Source organism: Crocuta crocuta, unplaced genomic scaffold (genome assembly GCF_008692635.1).
Source record: "Crocuta crocuta isolate KB4526 unplaced genomic scaffold, BGI_CrCroc_1.0 scaffold33, whole genome shotgun sequence".
Classification (NCBI taxonomy): Eukaryota; Metazoa; Chordata; class Mammalia; order Carnivora; family Hyaenidae; genus Crocuta; species Crocuta crocuta.
Genome location: NW_027529203.1, coordinates 1,463,589 through 1,487,033, shown reverse-complemented (window position 1 = coordinate 1,487,033; position 23,445 = coordinate 1,463,589). Strand labels below are relative to the sequence as shown.

The 23,445-nt window shown below is 35.9% G+C and overlaps 1 protein-coding gene across 3 annotated transcripts in view; it reads right to left on the bottom strand.

Annotated features, from left to right (window-relative positions):
* Positions 1 to 4,118: 4,118 nt before the first annotated feature.
* Positions 4,119 to 23,445, bottom strand: part of LOC144226839 (uncharacterized) — a 394,135-nt gene continuing 374,808 nt past the window's right edge. For all 3 annotated transcript variants that reach the window (XR_013333755.1, XR_013333757.1, XM_077758355.1), the window contains one exon: positions 4,119 to 4,685. Coding sequence is in view for 1 of the 3 variants with exons in the window: in XM_077758355.1 (XP_077614481.1) it covers positions 4,436 to 4,685 (250 nt within the window). In the remaining 2 variants the exon portion in view is untranslated. The remainder of the gene's footprint in view (positions 4,686 to 23,445) is intronic.

The window sequence follows — 23,445 nt, the reverse complement described above, 5'->3', positions numbered from 1 at the left end:
ATGGAGGGATGATAATTGGTGATGTAGAAGTGAGTAAGGAAGCAGGAGAGTCGGTAATCTAGGCTTTTATAATAAAGAGCTATCATAGATTGAGGGTAAGTTTTATTTTGCAAGAAACTGGAAAAGCATAATCACACTTACAGAAAAAGAAGTGAGGAATTTTTCAATGAACAGAGACAATAATTTTCTCTTTCCAAAACCATTGAAGATATAATTAAAAAATAATTTAGCTCCTCCCCTTCGCTGGCTGTCCCCACCGCTGCTGGTTGGCGATTTTCCTGGCCATGGAGCCCCTGAGGTCCCTGCGGCAGGGCCTGGCTGGATGGTGCGGCAGCAGCTGGCTTCCCAGGATTGGAATTTCTATTAGACCATAATCTCCTCAGAAGCAGGGACCATGAGGTCGGAGCCCCAGCGGCGCTGCCGGGCTACCTCAAGAAACAAGCCAAAGTACACATGGTAGAGAGTCCCAAATATCACTACGAGTAGGAAAATAAAATAACCAAGGTCTCAATAAGACCAAGAGATACCATTCAAAAAAACACTCTCTGAAAGGATAGGCCCTGGACGGACAAAGAGTCTTCTTGGATACAGCAGCGCTCACAGGTTCAGAGAACATAACAAGTCTTTAAAACTAATAAGAGACAGAAAGCTAACTAAAATGACTAAATGAAAGAGCTCTCCTCCAAAAAAATTCCAAGAAGAAATGACAGCTAATGAACTGCTCAAAACAGATATAAGCAGCATAACTGAACAAGATTTTAGAACAATAATCATAAAATTAATAGCTGGGCTTGAAAAAAGCATAGAGGACATCAAGAAACTATGGCTACAAACAACATGGAGAATAAAAATAGGCATGATGAATTTAAAAATGCGATAAATAAGATACATAATAAATTAGAGGTGTCCAATGCACGGATTAAAGAGGCAGAAAGAAGAGTAAGTGATTTAGAAGACACCATTATAGAAAAAGAGGAAACTGAGAAAAAAAGAGACAAACTAAACTGATCCAGGAACATGAAAGAAGAGTTCGAGAGCTCAGCGATACGGTCAAACGCAACAATATACGTTACATAGGAAACTCAGAAAAGGAAGAGAGAGAGAAAGGTGCTGAAGGAGTCATGGAACAAATTATAGCAGAGAACTTCCCCGAACTGGGGAAGGAAGTAAACGCTGAAATACAAGAGGCTCAGAGGACTCCCCTCAGACGTAATTTGAATCGATCTTCGGCACAGCATATCATAGTAAAAATGGCAAAACATAAGGACAAAGAGAGAATTTTGAAAGCAACAAGGGAGAAAAGGGCCCTAACATACAAAGGGAAACCTATTAGAGTGGTGACAGACCTATCTACTGAAACGTGGCAGGCCAGAAAGGAATGGCAGGAGATCTTCAATGTGATGAACAAAAAATATGCAGCCAAGAATCCTCTATCCAGCAAGCCCGTCATTCAAAAGAAGGAGAGATAAAAGTCTTTCCAAATAAACAAAAATTGAAAGAATTTGTCACCACTAAGCCAGCCCTACAAGAAACACTGAGCGGACGCTCTGAAGGAAATGTTGCAAGGAACAAAGATACCAGAGACACCACCACAAACATGAACCCCAAAAAGGACACAATGACTCTAAACCCACATATTTCAATGGNTATCCATCAGGAAGAACTAACTATCATAAATGTCTATGCACCAAATATGGGAGCCACCTAAATATTTAAAACAATTAATCACAAACAGAAACAAGCTTATAGATAAGAATGTGCTCATAGCAGGGGACTTTAATATTCCACTTATAGCAATGGATAGGTCAACCAGATAGAAAATCACTAAAGAAATTATAAATTTGAAAGACACATTGGACCAAATGTTTCTGACTGATATATTTAGAATTTTACATCCTGAAGCCAGGGAATTTACTTTCTTCTCAAGTGCGCATGGCACATTCTCCAAGATAGATCACATACTGGGACATAAAGCAGCCCTCAATAAATATAAAAGAATTAAGATCATACCACACACACTCTCAGATCATAATGCTTTGAAAATTGAAATCAACCACAGGAAAGGTCTGGAAAACCTCCAAAAACATGGACGTTAAAGAAACCCTACTAAAAAATGAATGGGCCAATCATGCAATTAGAGAAAAAATTTAAAAATATATGGAANTGCTGAGAACAAACTGAGGACTGATGGGTGTGGGGGGGAGATGGGCATGGAGGAGGGCACTTGTGGGGACGAGCACTGGGTGTTATATGGAAACCAACTTGACAATAAACTATTTGAAAAAAAATAATTTAGATAGCAAAGAACCACAGTGTAAGGCTTTATCTATTGATGTATACATTAAAAAAATACCTTGACTTCCAGATGGTGTGTTCATTCTGCAAAATCTCTTTTACTGCCTTCTGCCATATTAAACGCATATTTGGTAAAGAAAGTCAAGGATAATTGTTTGAGGCCATTAAAGACAAAATTGTAATCAGAAGTCAAAGTTGACTCATTTTGACCACACCTATAAGTCCCCTTTAAGAATTCTGATTATTTATAGGGTTGAAGTATTAGCATAGTTGGGAAAGGTATGGGCTATAGGTATGTGTCCTTTTATTATTCATCTAGTATTTGATTGCCTGGGTTTATATTTTTTACCTCAAAATTGATTCTATGAATTATTATTTCTAATCAAGGTTTTATGAGTTATTTTTAAACTATATTACTTTCTAGAATTGTAATGATATTTAGAATTTAAAAAAAGATTACTAGGTATCTTCAATGAAAAGATACATGTATATTTTTAAATGTTTATTTATTGAGAGAGATAGAGACAGAGTGCAAGTGTGAGAGGGGCAGAGTACAAGGGAGACACAGAATCCGAAGCAGATTCCATCCCAGCTCTGAGCTGTCAGCATGAAGCCTGATGCAGGGCTCGAACCCATGAACTGTGACATCATGACCTGTGCTGAAGTGGGACACTCAACCGACTGAGCCACCCAGGTGTCCCTATATATGAGTTTTTTAGGGCTTACCATTCAGGTTATCTGATTGATCCTAGCTTTTTGATGCCTTTAAACTAATTTATAATTTTCTAAATTATAAATAATAGCAATACATAAGTATTTTCTATAGTTGTGAAAATAAAACTGGCTTGGTGAAATCTCAATTGACTATATCCCCTGTTCATTTTTTTAAATTGCTTTAAATGTTTTTATTTATTTGTGTGAGAGAGAGAGACAGTGTGAACAAGGAAGGGTCAAAGAGAGAGGGAGATACAGAATCCGAAGCAGGCTCTAGGCTCTGAGCTAGCTGTCAGCACATAGCCTGACATGGGGCTCGAACCCACGAACTGTGAGATCATGACCTGAGCTGAAGTTGGACGGTTAACTGACTGAGCCACCCAGGCATCCCCATAGCCCCTGTTTTAAAAACAACAACAACAAAAACCTCTGGGGTTCATTTTATAAATTATTTCAGCATTTTTTACCACATATTAGTTTTTGTTTCTTTGACTTCTCCTTTGCACTTGTTGAAACATCTCACTTGTTTCCTCATTGATAATGAATTAAAATCTTTTAAAGCATGGTTATTTTATCTTTGTATAAGTGGCCATTTTGCCTTTAAAATATCATTTAACAAATGAAGAAGAAAATTTAGTTACATAAGGAAAAGAAATTATTGAATACTTTAATAAGAAAATATTTATATCTCTGAGAGGCTTACTTCTCAAATAGAGGGGATGCTGATTCAGTGTCGGAGGCCGCGCCGGCTCCGACAGGTCCAGGGGTCCCTGAAGGATGGACGGTGTCGGCGAAAGAGAATGAGAGAGCCCCGAGATTCTTTCTGATCACCAGGCAGGCATCTCTGTCCTGTCGGTTTTGGTGTCTTTATTTAAAGGTTCAACAACCATATGAGGTCAGAGAAAAGAAATTTCTTACAATGAGAGGTCTTTTGTGATATCAATTACAGAATTATCCCAGTCATGGTGAATTTACAACCAAGAAAATAACAGGATGCTCTTAGTGAAAGACAGGATAACATATAGGTTAGGTTGTATATAGATAAGCTAGGAGTCATTCTGTCTGACTCTCAAGAGGATGAATGTTTCTGAATTGGTTTGTGTGTGGAAGTCCTCATGGGGGCCTAAATGTGTCCATCTTGGCACCTGGGTTTATGTTTTAGCTACTCTTATCTATCCTCATCCCAGTTGCTAGTGTAAGGGAGGGTGTTTGTGGAATGTAGGCCTTGAGGAAGGGACTGCCATACATCAGCAATTAGTAAGTTATGTTCTGTACTTATGTGTACCTTAACTATAAATTAGGCTCTTCTGATATGGGACCAGGCTCAATAGTAACTCTTGTGTTCTTAACCCCCTTTATTATCTAAGTCTTGGATCTGCAAGGCCCATAGGAAGAGCCTTTTGACAATCGCCCATAGAGCTTTCATCTAAAGTCTCTTTCGTAAAGGCAGGAATATGCTTTTCCTTATGAGGTATCTGTATTCAGAATATGGGTCTGATATGGAATATTGGGAGGCCTGGTCAATACCAGCAGGCTTATATCCAACATGAGCTAATGGTAGCAGAAGGAGATACCAGTTTTCATTTCTCATGGGAGGAGCTGCAAACATTGTCACTTCCTTGCCGTGATTGCCATCCAGAGAGGCCGGCGCTGCTCCCGGCAATTCAGTTTGGTACCTATAGCAGAATTTGAAAATATGTAACAATGAAATATTATGGTTACTAACTCTTTATATATTATATAAAACCATGACCACACATTATAAGCAATACTCTGGGTCAAGTCACAATCACTGCTCACCTGCATTAATGAAGTTGATCCTCTACCCTCATCCCACCTTGTACTTGCTTGCTATCCATTTAGTCTAAACATAGCAGCTAGAATGGCCCCTTTAAAATGTAAGTCACGTCATAAAACTCTTCTGCTCAAAACTTTCCATAAATCAAAATCCTCACAAGCCCTTTACAAACTGGTCTCTTATTACATTTCTGATCTCATTGCCTTCAAGTCTTCACAATGGTGTCCTTGCTGTTCCTTAAACCCTTGCACTCATTATTTCTTCAGCCTCTTGCATCTCCTCACCCAACTCCCAGATATCTTCAGGACTAACTTCTCAACTTCCTTCATATCCTTGCTTAAATGTTATTTTCCTCTGAGTTCCCTCAACTACCCTGTCTAAATTTCTAAACTGAACTCCCTCCACAGCAATTTCAATCCCAATTCCCTAGTAATTTGCAGATCTGTTTTGGGGAGCTCTATTAAATTTCATTGGTCTTTTTTACTCTCATTGTATGCCTAAACACTTTGAATTGGGTTTTTTTCTTGTCATTTCCCCCTATGTCCAAGGCACTTTTTGTTTGCATATTTGCTTTCGGTTTGTTGCTACTGTATTTTACTAGTCTCCTGTCCGTTATTCAGAATGTGTTCTTACAATGGTCAGTCAAGATTCCTATCCTAAGGTGGTTGAAAAGATTGCTGACCTAGTTGGAGAACGATGGTTCTCTTCACCTCCTGGTTTTAAATCTATGCCTGTGTCTTTAGTCCTTCCACCCATAAATAGTGATGACAACTGACTGCATTTAGTTAGATTCAGATTATATGAAAGGGAGTGAAAGTATATACAGCCCTGGTAGAAAGCAGTTATACTGGCTCAGACCCATGTCACACATAAATCACTTGTAGCCCCATTTTCCTTCAGAAACCAAACTTAATTATAATCACTGGAATCTAGACTCATTTGGCCCAGGGATTCAAGAACAATCACTTTTCCCTTTTTGGACTAACCAAGTAGGTCTTAATGTTTTGTTTTGTTTTTTGTTTTTAATGTATCTCAGAGAGAGAGAGAGAGAGTGAGCAGGGGAGGGTCAAAGAGAGAGGGTTATACAGAATCTGAAGCAGGCTCCAGGCTCTGAGCTAGCTGTCAGCACAGAGCCCGACACGGGACTCAAATCCACCAACCGGGACTCAAATCCACGAACCGTGAGATCATGACCTGAGCTGAAGTCAGATGCTTAACGGACTGAGCCACCCAGGCACCCCAAGACTAACCAAGCAAGTCTTAATGATTCTATCAGAATAAACTTTAGACAGATGTCTTCCTGCCTTTAGGTCCCTGACCTCTCTCTTACCTGGCCCTTATAGAATCCAGATGGCCAAACTATAAAAGTCCTCACTCACTCACTTTTCTTATGGCAATTACTTTTGAAATCTTGTCATTGAAAATTCTTTACAGGTCCTCTTTGAAATGTAAATATTTTAAAAAGCCTCTTGTCAGTTTTACAATCCATGACTATCTTTTTCAAGGAGCGGGGAGCCAGCCCTATGAAATGTAAGCATCAATAATGAGTGTCCTCTATCTCCTAGTCTCTGTTGGGAAAGTATGAGTTTACATCCGGAACTAGTTTACACCTAGTTCTAAATTGTAAAACTACCTCCAGTTCCCAGAGATACATGAGTTTACTTTTCAGATGTGTGAGGTCAGTTAGCAAATACTCAAGGCTCTGAATGCACCCACCGCCACCTCAGTAAGCTTTCAAAAACTCTCTAGGCCTTTGTTTTATTAGAATTGAAGTCAGAAATTCTGATTTCTCTTCCGTATTGCCTTAAATATTCTTCAATGCCTGTGTAACTTTGTCCATTGTCATTTTTACCTTCACAAGGCCTAAGGACGTTTGATTTTATTTTTAAACACGGATAAGTTTTGTCTTTTTGTATTTTTTCAAGTTTCTTTACATATTTGGAGATTCATGGATGAATGTACTACACTGTCTTGACCAAAAGTTCAAATTTTTCTTTAAAAGAAAAAAAGATTTAAGGCATATGCTTAAAATTCAGATAAGTTATACAAATCATTGTTTATTTATTAAAAATAATACAAATTCAACTTCTTTAGGAGATAGGTATTTCTTCAAGAGTGCAACACAAATCATCAAATGTAAGACAGCTCTCAATAAAATGAATTGTCATTAATAGATCTTTGCAATGGAAATTAGGTTTGATAGTTGGCTAAGGGTTTATCATGAGATCTATGAGTCATCCAAAGCTCTCAGTTCAGTTCATTTCCATGGAATGAAAACTAGTGCTAGAATAAAGATCATTACTCATCTACCCTCTCTGAAGAATATAGTCCTTGGACTCATTTTCCTCTGGGATAAGAAAAGAGACTAATCAATCAATCAGAGGCTCTTTTACTCCCTAGTAGGAAATTAGTTAGCTATCATTTCCAAAAGACAATGTATTTGGTTTTTAAACATTTTACTAAGAGTATCCTGATTTTTTAAATCAATGGTCAGATTGAAACAGCTTTATCTTGACACAGCTCATAGAGCAGTGGGAGGAACTGTTAACTCTTTGTTTTCATATATTTGTGGGAGTCTCTCATTTCAAATACTATAATCCGAAGTCAGAGAAAAGAAATTAAGGGGATGTTTACCTTGAGATATGTTTTCAGCTCTGTTCAATTCATCCTAATTTTCCAAATCAATAGACTAATTGTAACAGGGTTTTGTTTTTGAAAGTTTTACACATTTGCATTAAAACTATCATGGATAAAAATTCAAAATTCTTATGAAGTTTAAAATTTGCACCCCAGATTTTGCCAAATCTTTGACTTTAGGGTAGGTATATTTAGGCAAAGTCCTTAACTTTGCCTTAGGGGAAAAGGTGAGTTTTCTCTGCTGATAGGGATATTACCCAGTAAGCATTTGAGCAAACATGTGCCACACAGGTCTCTTCTATCTGTTTATGTTAGAAGGGAAGGTTGGCATTCAAAGATGGTCTCTTAAAATTTACATGTCAGTTTTTAAATATAGAATCACACTTTAATATACAAATACTTAAAAACCTGGTTAAGTAATGCAAAAGGCAGAAAATATAATTATCAATAAGTGATGTCTTGTTTCTCAGAAGGCATCGAGGGAATATTGATTGTTGACTGAAACTATGTTATGGATTTTAGTAAGTTTCTAACAATCATTTAATTATATAAATGAAACAATATTCATTTGCCAAATGGGACTAAACAGTCAATATTTACATAATTTCTTCATTAACAGCTCTGCTTACAAACACAATAACATGCACTTGTGCATGTCCTTAAAAATGGAATTACATGGTAAGAAGATATAAAATTAGGATCCAGGACCAGTTGGGTTTGAGTCTAAACCTTGAACTTGGTAGATGTGGACCTTATGCAAGTTTCTCATTCCCATTGGACTTCCATATCTAAAGCTGGTAAAGTGTGAATATTATCTCCTTATAATATTATGCTGAGGAAGAAATGACCTAATGAGTGCATTAACCTAGCACAGTGCCTGGTACACGGTAAAATTTCAATAAAAGTTAGTCTGATTTTTCTCATTCATGGATGACTTACAGTTGCTCTGTGGGAAAATAAACATCATTTCGTATTTCACACTATCCATCCCTTGCTTTAACATAATGGGCAACATAAAGTCTGGGCCTATAGTTCCTAAACTGTTCTAAGCAGCATAATTTCCCAAGAACTGTTCATAGCTGCTTTGAGAGACTTACTTGATCAGATAATTTCATGGCATACTAAATATTAACACCTCCCTTTTGGAAAATCCTATGCATGTTACGTTATTTAAAAGTTTCTGAAGTTAAAAAAATCATCAAATTATTGAATTTTATAGGATTATACATGCTATTTTAAGAAAGCCTATTGCAACAGTACTACTACTCCTTTCTCCCACCTTGGGGTAAAGTATGAAATGCTTCTTCATGTGAATTGAGCCTGGGGAGGACTTGCAAGTGTGTGACCAAATCTGGCACATGAAGGAGATGAAATAAAGAGAAAACTGAAATAGGCCAACAGCTTTCTATTGGGAAATAAATGCTGTGAAACTAAATATTGTACTAGTTTTCTGTGTTACGTAACAGATGACCACAGACTTGACAGCTCAATACCAAACACATTTACTATCTCACGGTTCTATTAGTCAGGAGTCTGGATGTGGCTTAGCTGGGTCCTCTGATTAGAATATCTCAAGGCCACAGTTCTGGGTTCTCATCTGAACCCAGTGAAATATTTGCTTCTAAAATATCCAAGGGTGCTAGCAGAATTCATTCCCTTGTAGCTGTGGGATTTTTTTTTTAGAAATATTTTTTTAATTTTTATTTATTTCTAGGAGAGAGAGAGAGACAGCGTGAGCAGGGGAGGATCAGAGAGAGAGGGAGTCAGAGAATGAAACAGGCTCCAGGCTCTGAGCTGGCAGTCAGCACAGAGCCCAACGCGGGGCTCGAACCCACGAATCGTGAGATCATGACCTAAGCGAAAGTCGGACGCTTAATCGACTAAGCCACCCAGGCGCCCCGTAGCTGTGAGATTATAACCGTAGTCTTCCTCATCCAATCTGTAGTGTATCCTTTCTAAGTTGGCTTCCAGCCAATTTCCTGATCTTTTCCTTTGTTATTATGTTCTGAATTACCTTCATGTCTTTTTTTTATGGTAGCATCCCAATTTCTTTGGCTTCTCTTTTATTACATAGTTGTCAGTTTTGAGGAGCACATAAATCTTCAGCTCCCAGAGATCTTGTGTATCTGAAAAGGACTTTATTCTAACTTTCAATTATATTTTACCCATTTGTTAATATTCATTTGTTTGTTTTTCTCTGGAAGCTTTTCGCTCTGGAAACCAGCACACTGAGGCTTACTTCTGTTTGTTCTGCTGAGCATTTAATGACTTATATGTCTTGTCATCCAGGTCTGGGAAATATCTAGTATTATTACTTTTCTCATTTCTTTTCTTTCAGTGTTTATTGTCTATTTGGCTGGAACTTGTATAATTTGAATATTGAGCTTCTTGGTCTAATCACTTACTATAATAGACACGCACATACACACACGTGTTCCATTTTTTCTTTTGATTTCTTATTTTGTTTCCCAGAACATTTCCTCAACTTGATCTTCCTGTGCTTGTAATGAGTTTGTTTCAGTTTACATTATTTTATCTCTCAGTGGATATTAATTATACTTGCAGGCAAAGAAAATTCTACTCCTTCATTAGTTCTTTTTCCTCTGTGTTTTCTTTTCATTCTTAGTTTTAATGTATTGTTTTCTCAATCCATTTCACTTAAGAACCTACCTACAAATGTCTGATAATATTCATGTAAAATAAATATATGAGTATTATATGTAGAAATATCATATATGTGTACATATCTGTGAACATGTATGTGTATGCATATAGAGAAATCAAATTTTAACTGAAGAATCACAGAAATAGGCAAATATACATTTCAAATGTATACAGTTCATAATATTTTCACAAACTGAGCAAATTTAATGTAGCCAGTACTCAGACTGAGAAATAGAACTTTACCAGCACTCTTGAAACCCCCATCATGTTTATATAAGTAGAATCATACAATATGTAATTTTTCTGTGTCTAGCTTCTTTTGTTTAAGACTTTATTTATTAGTTCCATTGTACCCATGCATACGATGCTGGTATGTTTGTTCTCATTCTATAGTAATGTATAAATATACTATCATTATATTATCTATTTAGTTGATCACTGGAATGTAGGTAGATTCTATTTAGGGGCTCATACAAATAGTGCTGTTATCTAAATATTCTTGTAAATGTCTTTTTTTGTGATTGTACATATGCACATGTTTTTATTGGTTTCCTAGGAGTAGTTTTGCTGGATCATATGATATACATATGCTAGTTGTTTAAAGTAATTGGAACAATTTAGACTCCATCATTAATGTACAAGAGTCATTTTTTTGCCATATCTTTGCCAATACTTCCTAATTCTAGCTTGGCTTACCACACTGAAAATTCCATAAGGCACAAGTCTATGATGCAAATAGAAGCTGGGCTAGGCATTAACCTTGTGTTCTGAGAACTAAGAATAGGATAGCATGTGGAAATCTCACAGTTTATTATAATAGAGCTTCTTTCATTGATTGGTTTCATGAAAGCATTCCTACGTCTCTATGTGATTTGTATCTCCAAAAGCAGAGTCCCTCTACTGCAACAATTTCAAAAAAATGAATTGATATTCTCTTATGGGGGGCAAGTGTTCTAATAGCAATGTGTGTTTGAAGGGAAAAAATCTGGGTTTGTAAATGCTAAGTATGTAGGACTTTCAACAAGTAATTATAATCTCAAACTTCACCATTCCATTCCAACTTTTAATGTTCCTGATTGTGCTAATTTTGCAAACTTGGAGTTTCATAGGTAAATACTTTTTTCTGGTTTTCTTCTTGCAGCAATGAATTTCAGCCTTTTCCATGAGCTAAGGAAATGAATTCACTTTTTCCTTTTTTGTCTTTAAAGTTAAGTTGTTCTGTCTTCTTGCTTGTGTCTTTCTTCTTTTGTTTGTTGTCCTTGCAGTTTCATGCCTTCCTTTAAGGTTGTTTTCTGTTGTTCTGGTACTGGTGGTGGTGGTTTGCTTTTTTTGTTTGTTTGGTCTTTGTAATTTAGCTAAAGCTTAAAGGAAAAGGAGGGATCTCCATTATGTCTTGTGATTACATTTCCATAAACAGGAAGGTTGCCATTTTTAAATTGTGCCTCATCCATACCTACCTAAACAATTATGTTAATTAATAGCAAGCATTTCTTATTATCTCAACATGTACATATTTATTATTTAGATGCTGATTAAATACCACACTCTAAATTATAGTTTTCATTTCCATCTAGAAATCACTTTAATATAATAACATTATGTTAATATGTCAACATATTAATAACTTAAATTGCATTATAATATATGTGATTTTTTGCTGGGAGTCACACCAGCCTCACTGGATGACAGTCACAGCAAGGAAGTGGCAGCGTTTGCACAGCTCCTGCCATGAGAAGTGAAACTGGTATCTCCTTCTGCGACTACTGGCTCATGTTGGAAATGAGCCTGCAGGTATTGACCAGGCTTCACAATATTCCAAATCAGACCAATATTCCCCACACAGAAACCTCATAAGGAAAAGCATATTCCTGCCTCTTCAAATTAGATTTTAGATGAAAGCACTGTGGATGATTGTCAAAAGGTTCTTTCTATGGGCCTTGTAGACCCAAGTCTTAGATAATAAAGGGGGTTAAGAACACAAGTGTTACAATTGAGCCTGGCCCCGAGACAAAGAGCCTAATTTGGAGTTAAGGAACAGATAAGAGTGGAACTTAAGTTAATACTTATACCTTTTCTTTTTTTAATGTTTTTTTTTTTTTAATTTATTCCTGAGAGAGAGAGACAGTGCAACCGACTGAGCCACCCAGGCGCCCTTACTTATACCTTTTCTAACTGATGATGTATGGGAGTCCCTTCCCTAAGGCCTACTTTCCACAAATACCCTCCCTTACGCTGGTGGCTGGGATGAGGATAGATAAGAGTAGCTAAAACATAACCCAAACACAAAGGCCAACATATTTAGGGCCTCCATGGTGTTTACACATTCAACATCAAGTAAAAACAAATTTCCACAAACAACTTATTAACCAGCTCAAAACCATTTGTCCTCTTGTGAGCCAGACAGAATGACTCCCAGCCTATCTATATACAACTTAACCTATGTCCTAACCTTTGCATTATTAACTTAGAACAAATATGTATGTCATCCTGTTTTTCCCTAAGAACATCCTGTTATTTCCTTAGTTGTAAGATTTACTCAACCTCACTATGATTGGGGTAATTCTGCAAGAATACTTATGTAAAACCTGTTTCTGTACACCTTCCAAAGCATCTTATTACAAAGGGTTTTCATTGTAAAAATTCCTTTTTCTGATCTCATGTTGTCATTTGACCTGTAAATAAAGACACCAAAACCAACAGGACAGAGATGGCTGCCTGGTGATCAGAAAGAATTCGAGGCTCTCTCACTCTCTCTCGCTGACACCATCCATCCTTCAGGGACCCCTGGACCTACTGGAGCCGGCCTCCAACAATTTTCGGTACAAGCTGCAGAATACTCCCATAGAGGTGTAAGAAAACCTCTGCCTATTCCTTTTATATTAAGATGCCCAGAGCATCTTGAGTTACCATTTTTCTGCATGAAAGCATAGACATATTTCTACTTTAAAGTTAATTCTTCAAAATTTCTTTAGGAATAAATATCAGTATGCAAAAGAATTTTCAAAACGTGATACAATCCAAACTGACAATTATTTTGATGACTGTGATACTATAGAAAGATACTTGATATAATACATTAAAATATTTTAATGAAGAAGTAACTCCAAAGATGTCTCTAAAAGTGTTAAATATTTTAGATCAAAAATATTTATTTGGGACCTCTCCTCTTATCTGCATAATGAACATAAAGTTGTATTTATTAATGTAATGAGAGTGAAAGGCACATTAGAGATTCTTACTTACATTTATTTCACATTTATTTTGAAGCCATTTCACACTACTGCATACTTCACATGAAGTATAAAACTTTTTGTAAATGACCACTTAACATCTGTTTTAAGACACTAAATATGTTCTTGAATAACCAATGAAAGCAGCAGCGACATACCTTTATATGTAACTTTTTCTTCATTCACACTAATTACTTTTACACATCCATGTTAATAATTATGGATCTCCATTGTATTTATTTATTGTATGAATTGCATATATTTATTATGGTCATTTTCCTTACCCTTACAAAACTGTTCTAATGTAATTAATGATAAGTTAGGACAGATAAATCCTAAAGTTGGAATGAACATGGCATAAAAGAAAGATCACACAGCTAAATGAAGTGCCTTGAATCTAGTACTGTACCCTCCATATTTTTATGTGTCATTGACTATTAGTTACAATCATCTTCCCTCCCTCTCCCACCACAAAGAGTCTTATTAACATGAGCTCTGAGGTTCCATAGGTCTAAATAGTGTGACCGTTCTGTACATAGCTACAATGGAAGGCACCTGCTCAAGACATAGTCTTTTTAAAATTTTAATCTTCAAGAAGTGAGCAGATAAATGGAGACAAGAAAGATTGTAGATGGGAGGCATATCCTTCTCAAATAAAACATAGGCTGCACTACCATACTTGCAAGGAAAATAGGAAAGAAGAAATAGAAATAATAGATATCATTAAGGAAGTATCAAAAAGTTTGCTTAATTACTTAAGACAATAACACTTATATGTCAGGTCATCTTTTGCCAATGTGATTTATAATTTAAACATGAGTCATGATGTTTGTCATATTTACTTATATGATAATTTGAGCTATCCTTAACAGTTTATCATCTTAAATTATTTGAAATACAATTTTGCGCTCTTCTGTTCTAGCTGACAATATTTGCTGTAACCTTCCAAATCAATTTTTAGAATCATTTTTCTTATTTTTGGAAGAAGCACTAACCTAAAATGTCTCATTGTTGGTGATTCAAAAAACATTTTTTTAAATGTTTTATTTATTTCTGAGAGAGAGAGAGTGTGTGTGTGAGCAGGGGAGGGTCAGAGAGAGAGGGAGACACAGAATCCGAAGCAAGTTCCAGGCTCTGAGTTAGCTGTCAGCAAAGAGCCTGAAGTAGGGCTCGAACCCATGAACGATGAGATCATGACCTGAGCCAAAGTCGGACGCTTAACCAACTGAGGTACCCAGGCGCCCCTTATTGTTGGTGATTTTTTAATACTGTGTCAAGTTTAGCATACCTAATGATTTCTAATCAATATAAAGTATTAGTCAAACAAAATATTTGAAATCTATATAAATTTCCCTTTCAAGTTTAACATTTAGAGACAATATATGCTCACCTTCTCAGACAACTGTGTGCCTTTGGGCTTCTCATCTGATTTCCCATAGGCTTAGTTTCTTCCTCTGAAAAAATGGGAATGGCAATAAATTTCTTCCTAGGATTGTTGTGTTTATTGTAGAAGAGAATATCTTCAAAGTATTGAACACATAAAAGTGTCTGGGTGGCTCAGTCAGTTAAGCATCCAATTCTTGGTTTCAGCTCAGGGCATGATCTCATAGTTCATGAGTTTAAGCCTCCCGTCAGCCTCTGTGCTGACAGCATGGAGCCTGCTTGGGATCCCCTCTCTCCCTCTCTTTCAGCCCCTTCCCCACTTGAGCACTTGCTCCTTCTCTCAAAATAAATATGCATTTTTAAATAACATAACAAAAGTTTGTTAATTACATAAATGGCTTATTACTAGTGATAAACAGTATATATTCCATAACAACATTTCAAAAAGAGTTTTTACACAGAATATTGATACAAATATAAGAACATGATTTTTAAAAAAATTCCACAGGTCACCTGGCAAGCTCAGTCCATAAAGCATGTGATACTTGATCTCAGGGTCATGAGTTCAAGCTCCACATTGGGCGTGGAGCTTACTTAAAATTAAAAAAAGAAAAAACATTAACATGTATTCGTTTGTGAGAGGCAGAGAGACAGCACAAGTTGGGGAGGGACAGAGAGAAAGGAAGTCACAGAAGCCGAAGCAGGCTCCAAGCTCTGAGCTGTCAGCAGAGTCAATGCAGGGCTCAAACCCATCAACTTTGAGATCATGACTGGAGTCTAAGTCAGACACTTAAAGGACTGAGCCACTCAGGCTCCCTGAGACTACTTAAAACTAAAGAAAATTGTTGCTGACCTGGGCGCTCAGTCAGATAAACTTCTGATTCTTGGTTTTGACCCAGGTTATGATCTTGTGGTTTGTGAGTTCAAGCCCCACATGGGGCTCTTCACTGTCAGTGTGGGATTCTTGGGATTCTCTCTCTCTCCCTCTCTCTGTCTCTGCCCTCCTGTGTTCTCAAAAAATAAAATTTTTATCCTTATTTACTTCTTAATAAATTTAGTTCACAGATAATTGTCACCATTTAAAAAATGTAAATATTATTTTAAGCCAGTTGAAATAGAGACAATATAATATTATATAATATATAGAAACTATTTATGATGCCCAATTAGAATTATATATTGAAAATTTTTATTAAGACAAACCTTAAAATGATGTGATTGTTCACTTTAAGTTTGTTCATTTGATCATATGAACAACACTTTTAACGTTTCAGCTTTATTTCAAACCTCAAAACTATTTATTTTTTATATGAGCACTGAAAGAGCTGCAATGAAATCACACCGCTAAAATCAAGATTCAATAATAAATTCTAAAGTGCTTAATTTGTCAAATAAAAGCAGCCATTTAACCTACAAAAACATAACTAAACAAAGATGAATTAACTTAGTTGTGAAGTTTCCTGGGGGCAGGAAAGTTATTATGTTAAGTCAGCATTTCAAATATAAATGATTTANGAGATCATGACCTAAGCGAAAAGTCGGACGCCCAACCGACTAAGCCACCCAGGCGCCCCAAAAATGTGCAATTTTTAAAATGCTAATATAGCGCCTTGTACTTAGCCCAAAAATTGTACCTTAAGGCAAGGGTTTTTTTGTTGTTGTTGTAGTTTTTTTTTTTTTTTTGCAATGCCAAGTTGGTGCTTGAAAAAAGAAGAAAGGAGGGGTGCCTCAGTGACTCAGGCAGCTAAACATCCCACTGGCTCATGTCATGATCTCAGGGTTTGGGAATTTGAGCCCTGCATCAGGTATTGGCTAACTCTCAGTGTGGGGCCCACTTTGGATCCCTCGCTCTCTGCCCCTTCCTGCTCACACATGTGCATTCTCTCTCTCTCTCTCTCAATCTCTCTCTGAAATAAAAAAAAAAAAAGTAAACACCACTGGTTTTGATCCCATATTCTCCACCATTTACAAATCCATGTATCCTTGGTATTTAATCTAAACTCTAAATATTTTAGTTCCTGTTTTTTAAATCCAGGAGGACTAAATAGCATGTATCCCATAGAGAGTTTAGGAGGTTAAATGAGAGTATCTAAGAACATCACTTATAAATTCCTATTATATTTCTCAAAAAATGTTCTTCAGGGAAAGATTGGACATATATATTTCAGTTTTAAATTAAATTAAGTTTAATTGTTTATACCTTTGACTTAAAAATTGTGTTTATAAAGAGGAGCACCTGGGTGGCTCAGTCCGTTGAGGCTCTAAGACTTGTTCTGCTCAGGTCATGATCTTATGTTTGTGGGATCAAGACCCACATCGGGCAATGTGCTGACATCGTGGAGCCTGCTTGGGATTCTCTCTCTCTCTCTCTCTCCCTCTCTCTCTCTCTTTCTCTCTGCCCCTCCCCCACTCACACACTCTCCTTCAAATAATTTTTTTAAAAGTATGTTTATGAAGAGAGGTCAATTAAAAAAAACACAATTGAATAACTATTCATGTTAGTAAAAATAAAACATAGATTTTTTTGGTTTGTTGGTCACATATCAGATTTTGTTTGAAAGCAGAAAGTTGTAAACCAAAGAAAAAAAAAGGTTCTATGTTAACTGTGTAAATTTTTTTGAAAGAATATATTTAAGTATTTTTACTAATTTAACTTTTTTCATGTATAGATTTATCTTTGAACTACTTAACTGTTTTGTTTTTAAAGTTTATTTATTTCTTTTGAGAGAGAGAGAATGCGAGGGAGGGTGTGAGAGAGGTGGAGAGAGAATTCCAAGCAAGTTTTGCACTGTCAATGCAGAGCCCAATGCAGGGCTCCATCTCACAGAGAGATCATGACATGAGCTGAAATCGAGAGTTGGACACTTAACAGACTGAGCCACCCAGGCACCCCTGAATGTTTAACTGTTAAAGAGTTAAGAGTTGAGTGCTTTACCATTCATGTCAAGAAGACTACTTGATTAAGTTGGGTTGAAGTCTGGGAGATTAGATTAAAAAACAATCATTCTCATATGTTCCATTTTTGGTTTAATGTATTATGTACCTACACTGCTTATTTTGTGGTTATTATATTTTTTAATTTCAAAAATAATATAAGCAATGTCACTACATGAAAGAAAAATATTTCAATAAAAATTAACTATAAATATTTAGCTAAATATATATGATATCAATGATTGGTATTTTCAAAGAGAAAATTATGTGAAATCTCCATGCTAACAATACCATGTTTATGTTAACTACATGTTTATTTAAAGTGAATTTAGTTAGATAACAAATACTGTTAATTTTGAAATTTGTAATACATTTCTATTTCAGTTATCCAGCAGGTTGGTCAAGGAGGAGCCTAGTAATTATTTTGTTTTTGTTTTTTCCAATACAAAGGATTATTTTGAAAGTTCATCTTTTAAAATTTTTTAATGTTTTATTTATTTCTGTGAGAGAGGGAGACACACAGTGTGAGCAGGGGAGGGTCAGAGAGAGAAGGAGACACAGAATCTGAAGCAGGCTCCAGGCTCTAAGCTGTCAGCACAAAGCCCAACACGGGACTCGAACCCATGAACCGCGAGATCATGACCTGAGCTGAATTCCTACGCTTAACAGACTGAGCCACCCAGGAGCCCCAAAAGCCCATTTTTTAAAAAAAATGTCAGTGTAGAGGCTCATGGGTGGCTCTGTCAGTGAAGCATCCAAACTCTTGATTTCAGCTCAGGTCAGGATCTCACCTTCATGAGAACAAGTCCCAAGTCAGGCTCTGTGCTAAGTATGCAGCCTGCTTAAGATCCTCTCTCTCCCTCTCCCTCTGCCCTTCCCCTGCTTGTGTGTGCTCTATCTCTCTCAAAGAAACAAACAAATAAATAAAATAAAAATGTCAGTGTTTTTAAGTATATTTGAAATTTTCTATGAGAAGAGGAATATATTTTAATATGTTGATAGAATGCATCATCAATTTTTTACTTGTGTTCTTCCTTTTTTTTTTTAAGGTAACGATGTAACTATAATTTGAATGCAAATTTTTCCTAAAATGTTGGTATTGTAATAATTGATGTTTTTCAAATTGTACTCCAAATGCTTGCTAGTATAGCCATTCACATCTGTGTCCTTCAGTGGAGGGTGGCAGATGTCATGCATATTAGGTTTTTATGTGCATGTCCAAAATTCAAAAGATAATCTAGGTTCTTATAGATCACTATTTAGTGAAGCAGACACATTTTTTTAATCAGAAACACTCATGCTTTTATAAACAGGTATCCTTGAAGCCACAAAATATCCCAGAGAGAAACAACTTACATAATTTAGTTATAATGTCATATCTCTTTTATTCAATCATAATATAAGGGGATTCAAACTTTTTTTAGTATCAGATCCAGGGTTTCCACTTAGATATGTTTGAGAACTGGAAAACATTTACTAATTTATATAGACTTAAAAAGTTAAAAGTTCTCATTGCTTGCAACTTTTAAAATCTGTATTTTAAACTTTTTCGATATATTAACTATGCTGAATCTGTGATTCAGAAGCAAAAACAAATAAAAGGCCAATACCACCATTTGCCATAAACAATGGCCAGTCCCTCAATATGCAATGGATAATAAAACAAGTGTTCCCAAAACAGTGTAGTTCAGTAGTTGACATTTTTGAGGATGTGAGGATATGTATGGAAATACATAATTTAATTCACTGAAATTCCTGTGCCTTAAAAAATTTGTCTTCTAGTCTGTCACCATGAACATTCTGGTTCAAAATCTCTCGACATTTGGAAATTTCTTAGAAATTAAGATCTGAACACTCAAAGAGGTCGACATGTTCAGTATTCCTAGGACTTCTTTAAAAAATCAATTCATATCCTGTGTGTGTGTGTGTGTGTGTGTGTGTGAGATAAGAGAGAGAAAGAGACAAAGAGAGTAAAAGATAGAGAGAGGGAAGGAGGGTGAGGATGAATCTCTCTTCTCTCTTTTTGGAATGATTTTTTTTTCCCTCAGTACTCTCTCTGTTTGAGAAACTCTTATCTTTCACAGCTTATTTCTAACATTATTTCCCACTGGAGCTCCTTTCTTACCTTTCCCATGGATATTTAGTCTCCTGCAATAGTTCCTTTGCATTTTGTTTGTAACTACTGTATTACTGAGCACACTGAATAGTAATGATCTGTTTTACAGGTGGATTTCCCACTCAGACCCCCAAAGGATGCTTGTATTGAAAATATAGATTGTCCTTTGCACTTTATTTTCATTTACGTACCATTTAGTACAGTGCCTCATACACAATTATCACAAAACTATATTTGCTGTGAAGAACTCAAATATTCATATATTCTGTGATGCTTGGTTTATACTAGCTTTACTTTAAGTGGGTTCCTTCAAAGAGAATTTTTTCAACCAGTTTGATGATTTTCTCCACATATTTTTTGTTTTATTTTGTTTTTTGAAGAGCTGCAAAAAAGCCAACAGCAAGTAGATTAAGTCTTCTTTCTAATAGCATCAGAAATCAAACTCTTCACTTTTTCCTTTTTTTAAAATTTGTTTTAATGTCTATTTATTCTTGAGGGAGAGAGAGACAAAGTTTGAGTTGGGGAGGGGCAGAGAAGAAGGAGACACAGAATCAGAAGCAAGCTCCAGGCTCTGAGCTGTCAGCACAGAGCCCAGTGCAGGACTCAAACTCAGGAGCTGTGAGATTATGACCTGAGCTGAAGTCGGATGCTTAACCTGGGCTACCCAGGTGCCCCCAAACTCCTCAGTTTTTCATAGTTAACTGGGGGGAAAATTCTTAATGATCATCTTAACTAATATACAACTCAAAGGAGAAAACGAGGTATAAATATTCCAGATATTTATACATCACAAAATTTTAACAAAATAGTATGAAGACAATAGAAAGCCCATAGAGCTTTCATCTAAAATCTCTTTTGTAAAGGCAGGAATATGCTTTTCCTTATGAGGTATCTGTATTCAGAATATGGGTCTGATATGGAATATTGTGAGGCCTGGTCAATACCTGGTCAATACAGGCTTATATCCAACATGAGCCAGTAGTAGCAGAAGGAGATACCAGTTTTCATTTCTCATGGCAGGAGTTGCAAACATTGTCATTTCCTTGATGTGACTGCCATCCAGAAAGGCCGGTGCAGCTTCCAGCATTTGGCCACTCATAAACAATGGGACAAGGAGAGAATTTTGATCAAACAGGACTTGCTAGATTCCTCCCTACCATACATAGTTCAAATCATAAAGTAGTTATCTGTGGTGATGGCTCTGTTCCTGAGCAGATCCTCTATCTAAATTCATTTTAGGCAGTTGAAAGGGAGGTAAAAAGCTGTTTTTTGAATCTTCTGGGTTTTCACTATTTTTTTTTAAGTCAAAATAGTTTTCATGCCAGAATCTTGGAATAGTTTGCCATTTCCCCCCACAAAATAAATTCTAAAAATGGTAGTATGGATAGAGTAGAAGAATCTGATAACAGCTGTACAATTTGGGATCAGCTTTAAATTTGGGGTTTTTTAATTTCTCTTTTAATTTATTGTTATACTTCTACATAAATATTTGTAGGGGCGCCTGGTTGGCTCAGTCGGTTCAGCGTCCAACTTCGTTTCAGATCATGATCTCGTGGTTCGTGGGTTCAAGCCCTGCATAGGGCTCTGTGCTGACTGCCAGCTCAGAGCCTGTAGCCCATTTTGTCTGGAACCTGTTTCGGATTCTGTGTCTCCCTCTCTCTCTGACCCTCTCCTACTCACGCTGTCTCTCTCTCTCTCTCTCTGAAATAAATAAAATATTTTTAAAAATAAAAAAAATAACATTTGTATTATTTAAAAATATTTATTCATTTTGAAAAAGAGAGCACTAGCAGGGGAGGGGCAGAGGAAGGGAGTGAGAGAGAATCCCATGCAGGCTCCAACCTCAGCACAGAGCCCAACACAGAGCTTGATCCCATGATCACAAGATCATGACCTGAGCTGATATAAAGAGTTGTATTCTCAACCAGCTCAGCCACCCAAGAACTCCTGTGTTATTTTTAAATACATGACAATTTCTCAGTCAAGTCAGTAACCTCTGTGACTCTATAATCGAAAGAGAAATTAGGTTTCTGTAATTGATGTATACAAAAGGCCCCTTAATGTCTCCCATTCTCTTCGCCTCTTAAGAATCTGAAAGCCTCAAATTTTATGGGTGTGCTAAAAGCTTTATAATCACAGTTCTACAGTATGTGTAATATCTTGTGTCACAGTTACACAGCTGATAATATTAGTTCTTTTTAATTTTACTAGCTGTTTGTGTCTTGGTCCAGTGTTTCCTTCAAGTTTGTATCATTAGCAAACTAATAGTATGTATAATTGGTGCATTCTAATATTAATTGAATTATAGAGACTAGATCATTTAGCATAGGAAAAATGAACATTATTTACTGTTTCCTTAGCCCAAGATAATTTCTTATGGATTCAGCTTACTATTTACTTTATTGGATAATTTCATTCACTCTGAGAGACTTACTAGTGATAGTGCAATGTGGAATTTTAATCTAAAATATATGAGATGTTCTGTTAAATTGATCTCTATTATCAATCTGATAATGTTTATATAAAAATCTGATATCATGAGAAATATAGTATATCAATATTAATGTGGCAGTGATTTACTGTTCACCTATATTATGCTTTGAGATTTTGGAGCAATTTTTGCTCTAGAACTTTTATGGGACTTATTTTCGTAACTAAGTTATTGAATTATATTTATCAGGGACTCATTCTATTGACCACTGTACTGGGTGGGAAAAAAAGTGTTCAATAAAGTAGAAGATACATAAATGAGTCAGTAGATTCAGGCAAAAATAGAAAAAAAATCAAGGAATAGTTTACTTTATTTGCTGAGTTTATAACCTGTGGAACAATGGAAAGTACTGTAAGAGTAAATTAAAATTTTTTTCTCCATTTATAAAAGGCAAATAAATTATCTTCATCTTCCCTTATTTTAAACAATGTTTCTTTGGAGATAGTATGAGGCTGAGTTTTCATTTTAATTTTTTATTAGAGATAAATCCATCTAGAGATAAGCTTTGTCTCCAGTTTTTACAATGAAGAGCTATCACCAAAGGATATCTAGATATTCTAGAGGTTATCTCTAATAACCTTTAGATTTGCAAAAACCTACCTTTGGAATTAACTCAGAGGTCTTTCAGATTTTCAGATTATTGTCACAAAGGGAAGTCCCTGTTATTTGTCAAAAATAAGAAAATCACTGTTCTTTCTCCTATTTTTCTGTATAAAATGTGTGACATTGCCCTAATTTTATAGTCACTTTTATGCCAATTTATATGCATACACATCTGTTAAGACTAACCCAGTAATTATGTTTTATTCTGTCTTTCATATTGAGATAGAAAGATTTTCTGTTAGCAGTATTGTTTTATTTATGTAGCATACATACAGACACACACATGTATGTACACATGCCGGCAGAGGAGGACATAATGAGATATTCAGAGCAAATCTTAAATCTAAATATTGTAAAACTGCATATGTATTTGTTTAAACACAGATTAGGTGTACGTAGATTTAAATCAGCAGTTCTCAAATTGTGAGTCCTGAGATAAAAAATGGATGAGAAAATATGTATAATAGATATTATGTTTTATATATATATATATTTTTTTAAATGTTTTATTTATTTCTAGGAGAGAGAGAGAGAGAGACAGCGTGAGCAGGGGAGGGTCAGAGAGAGAGGGAATCACAGA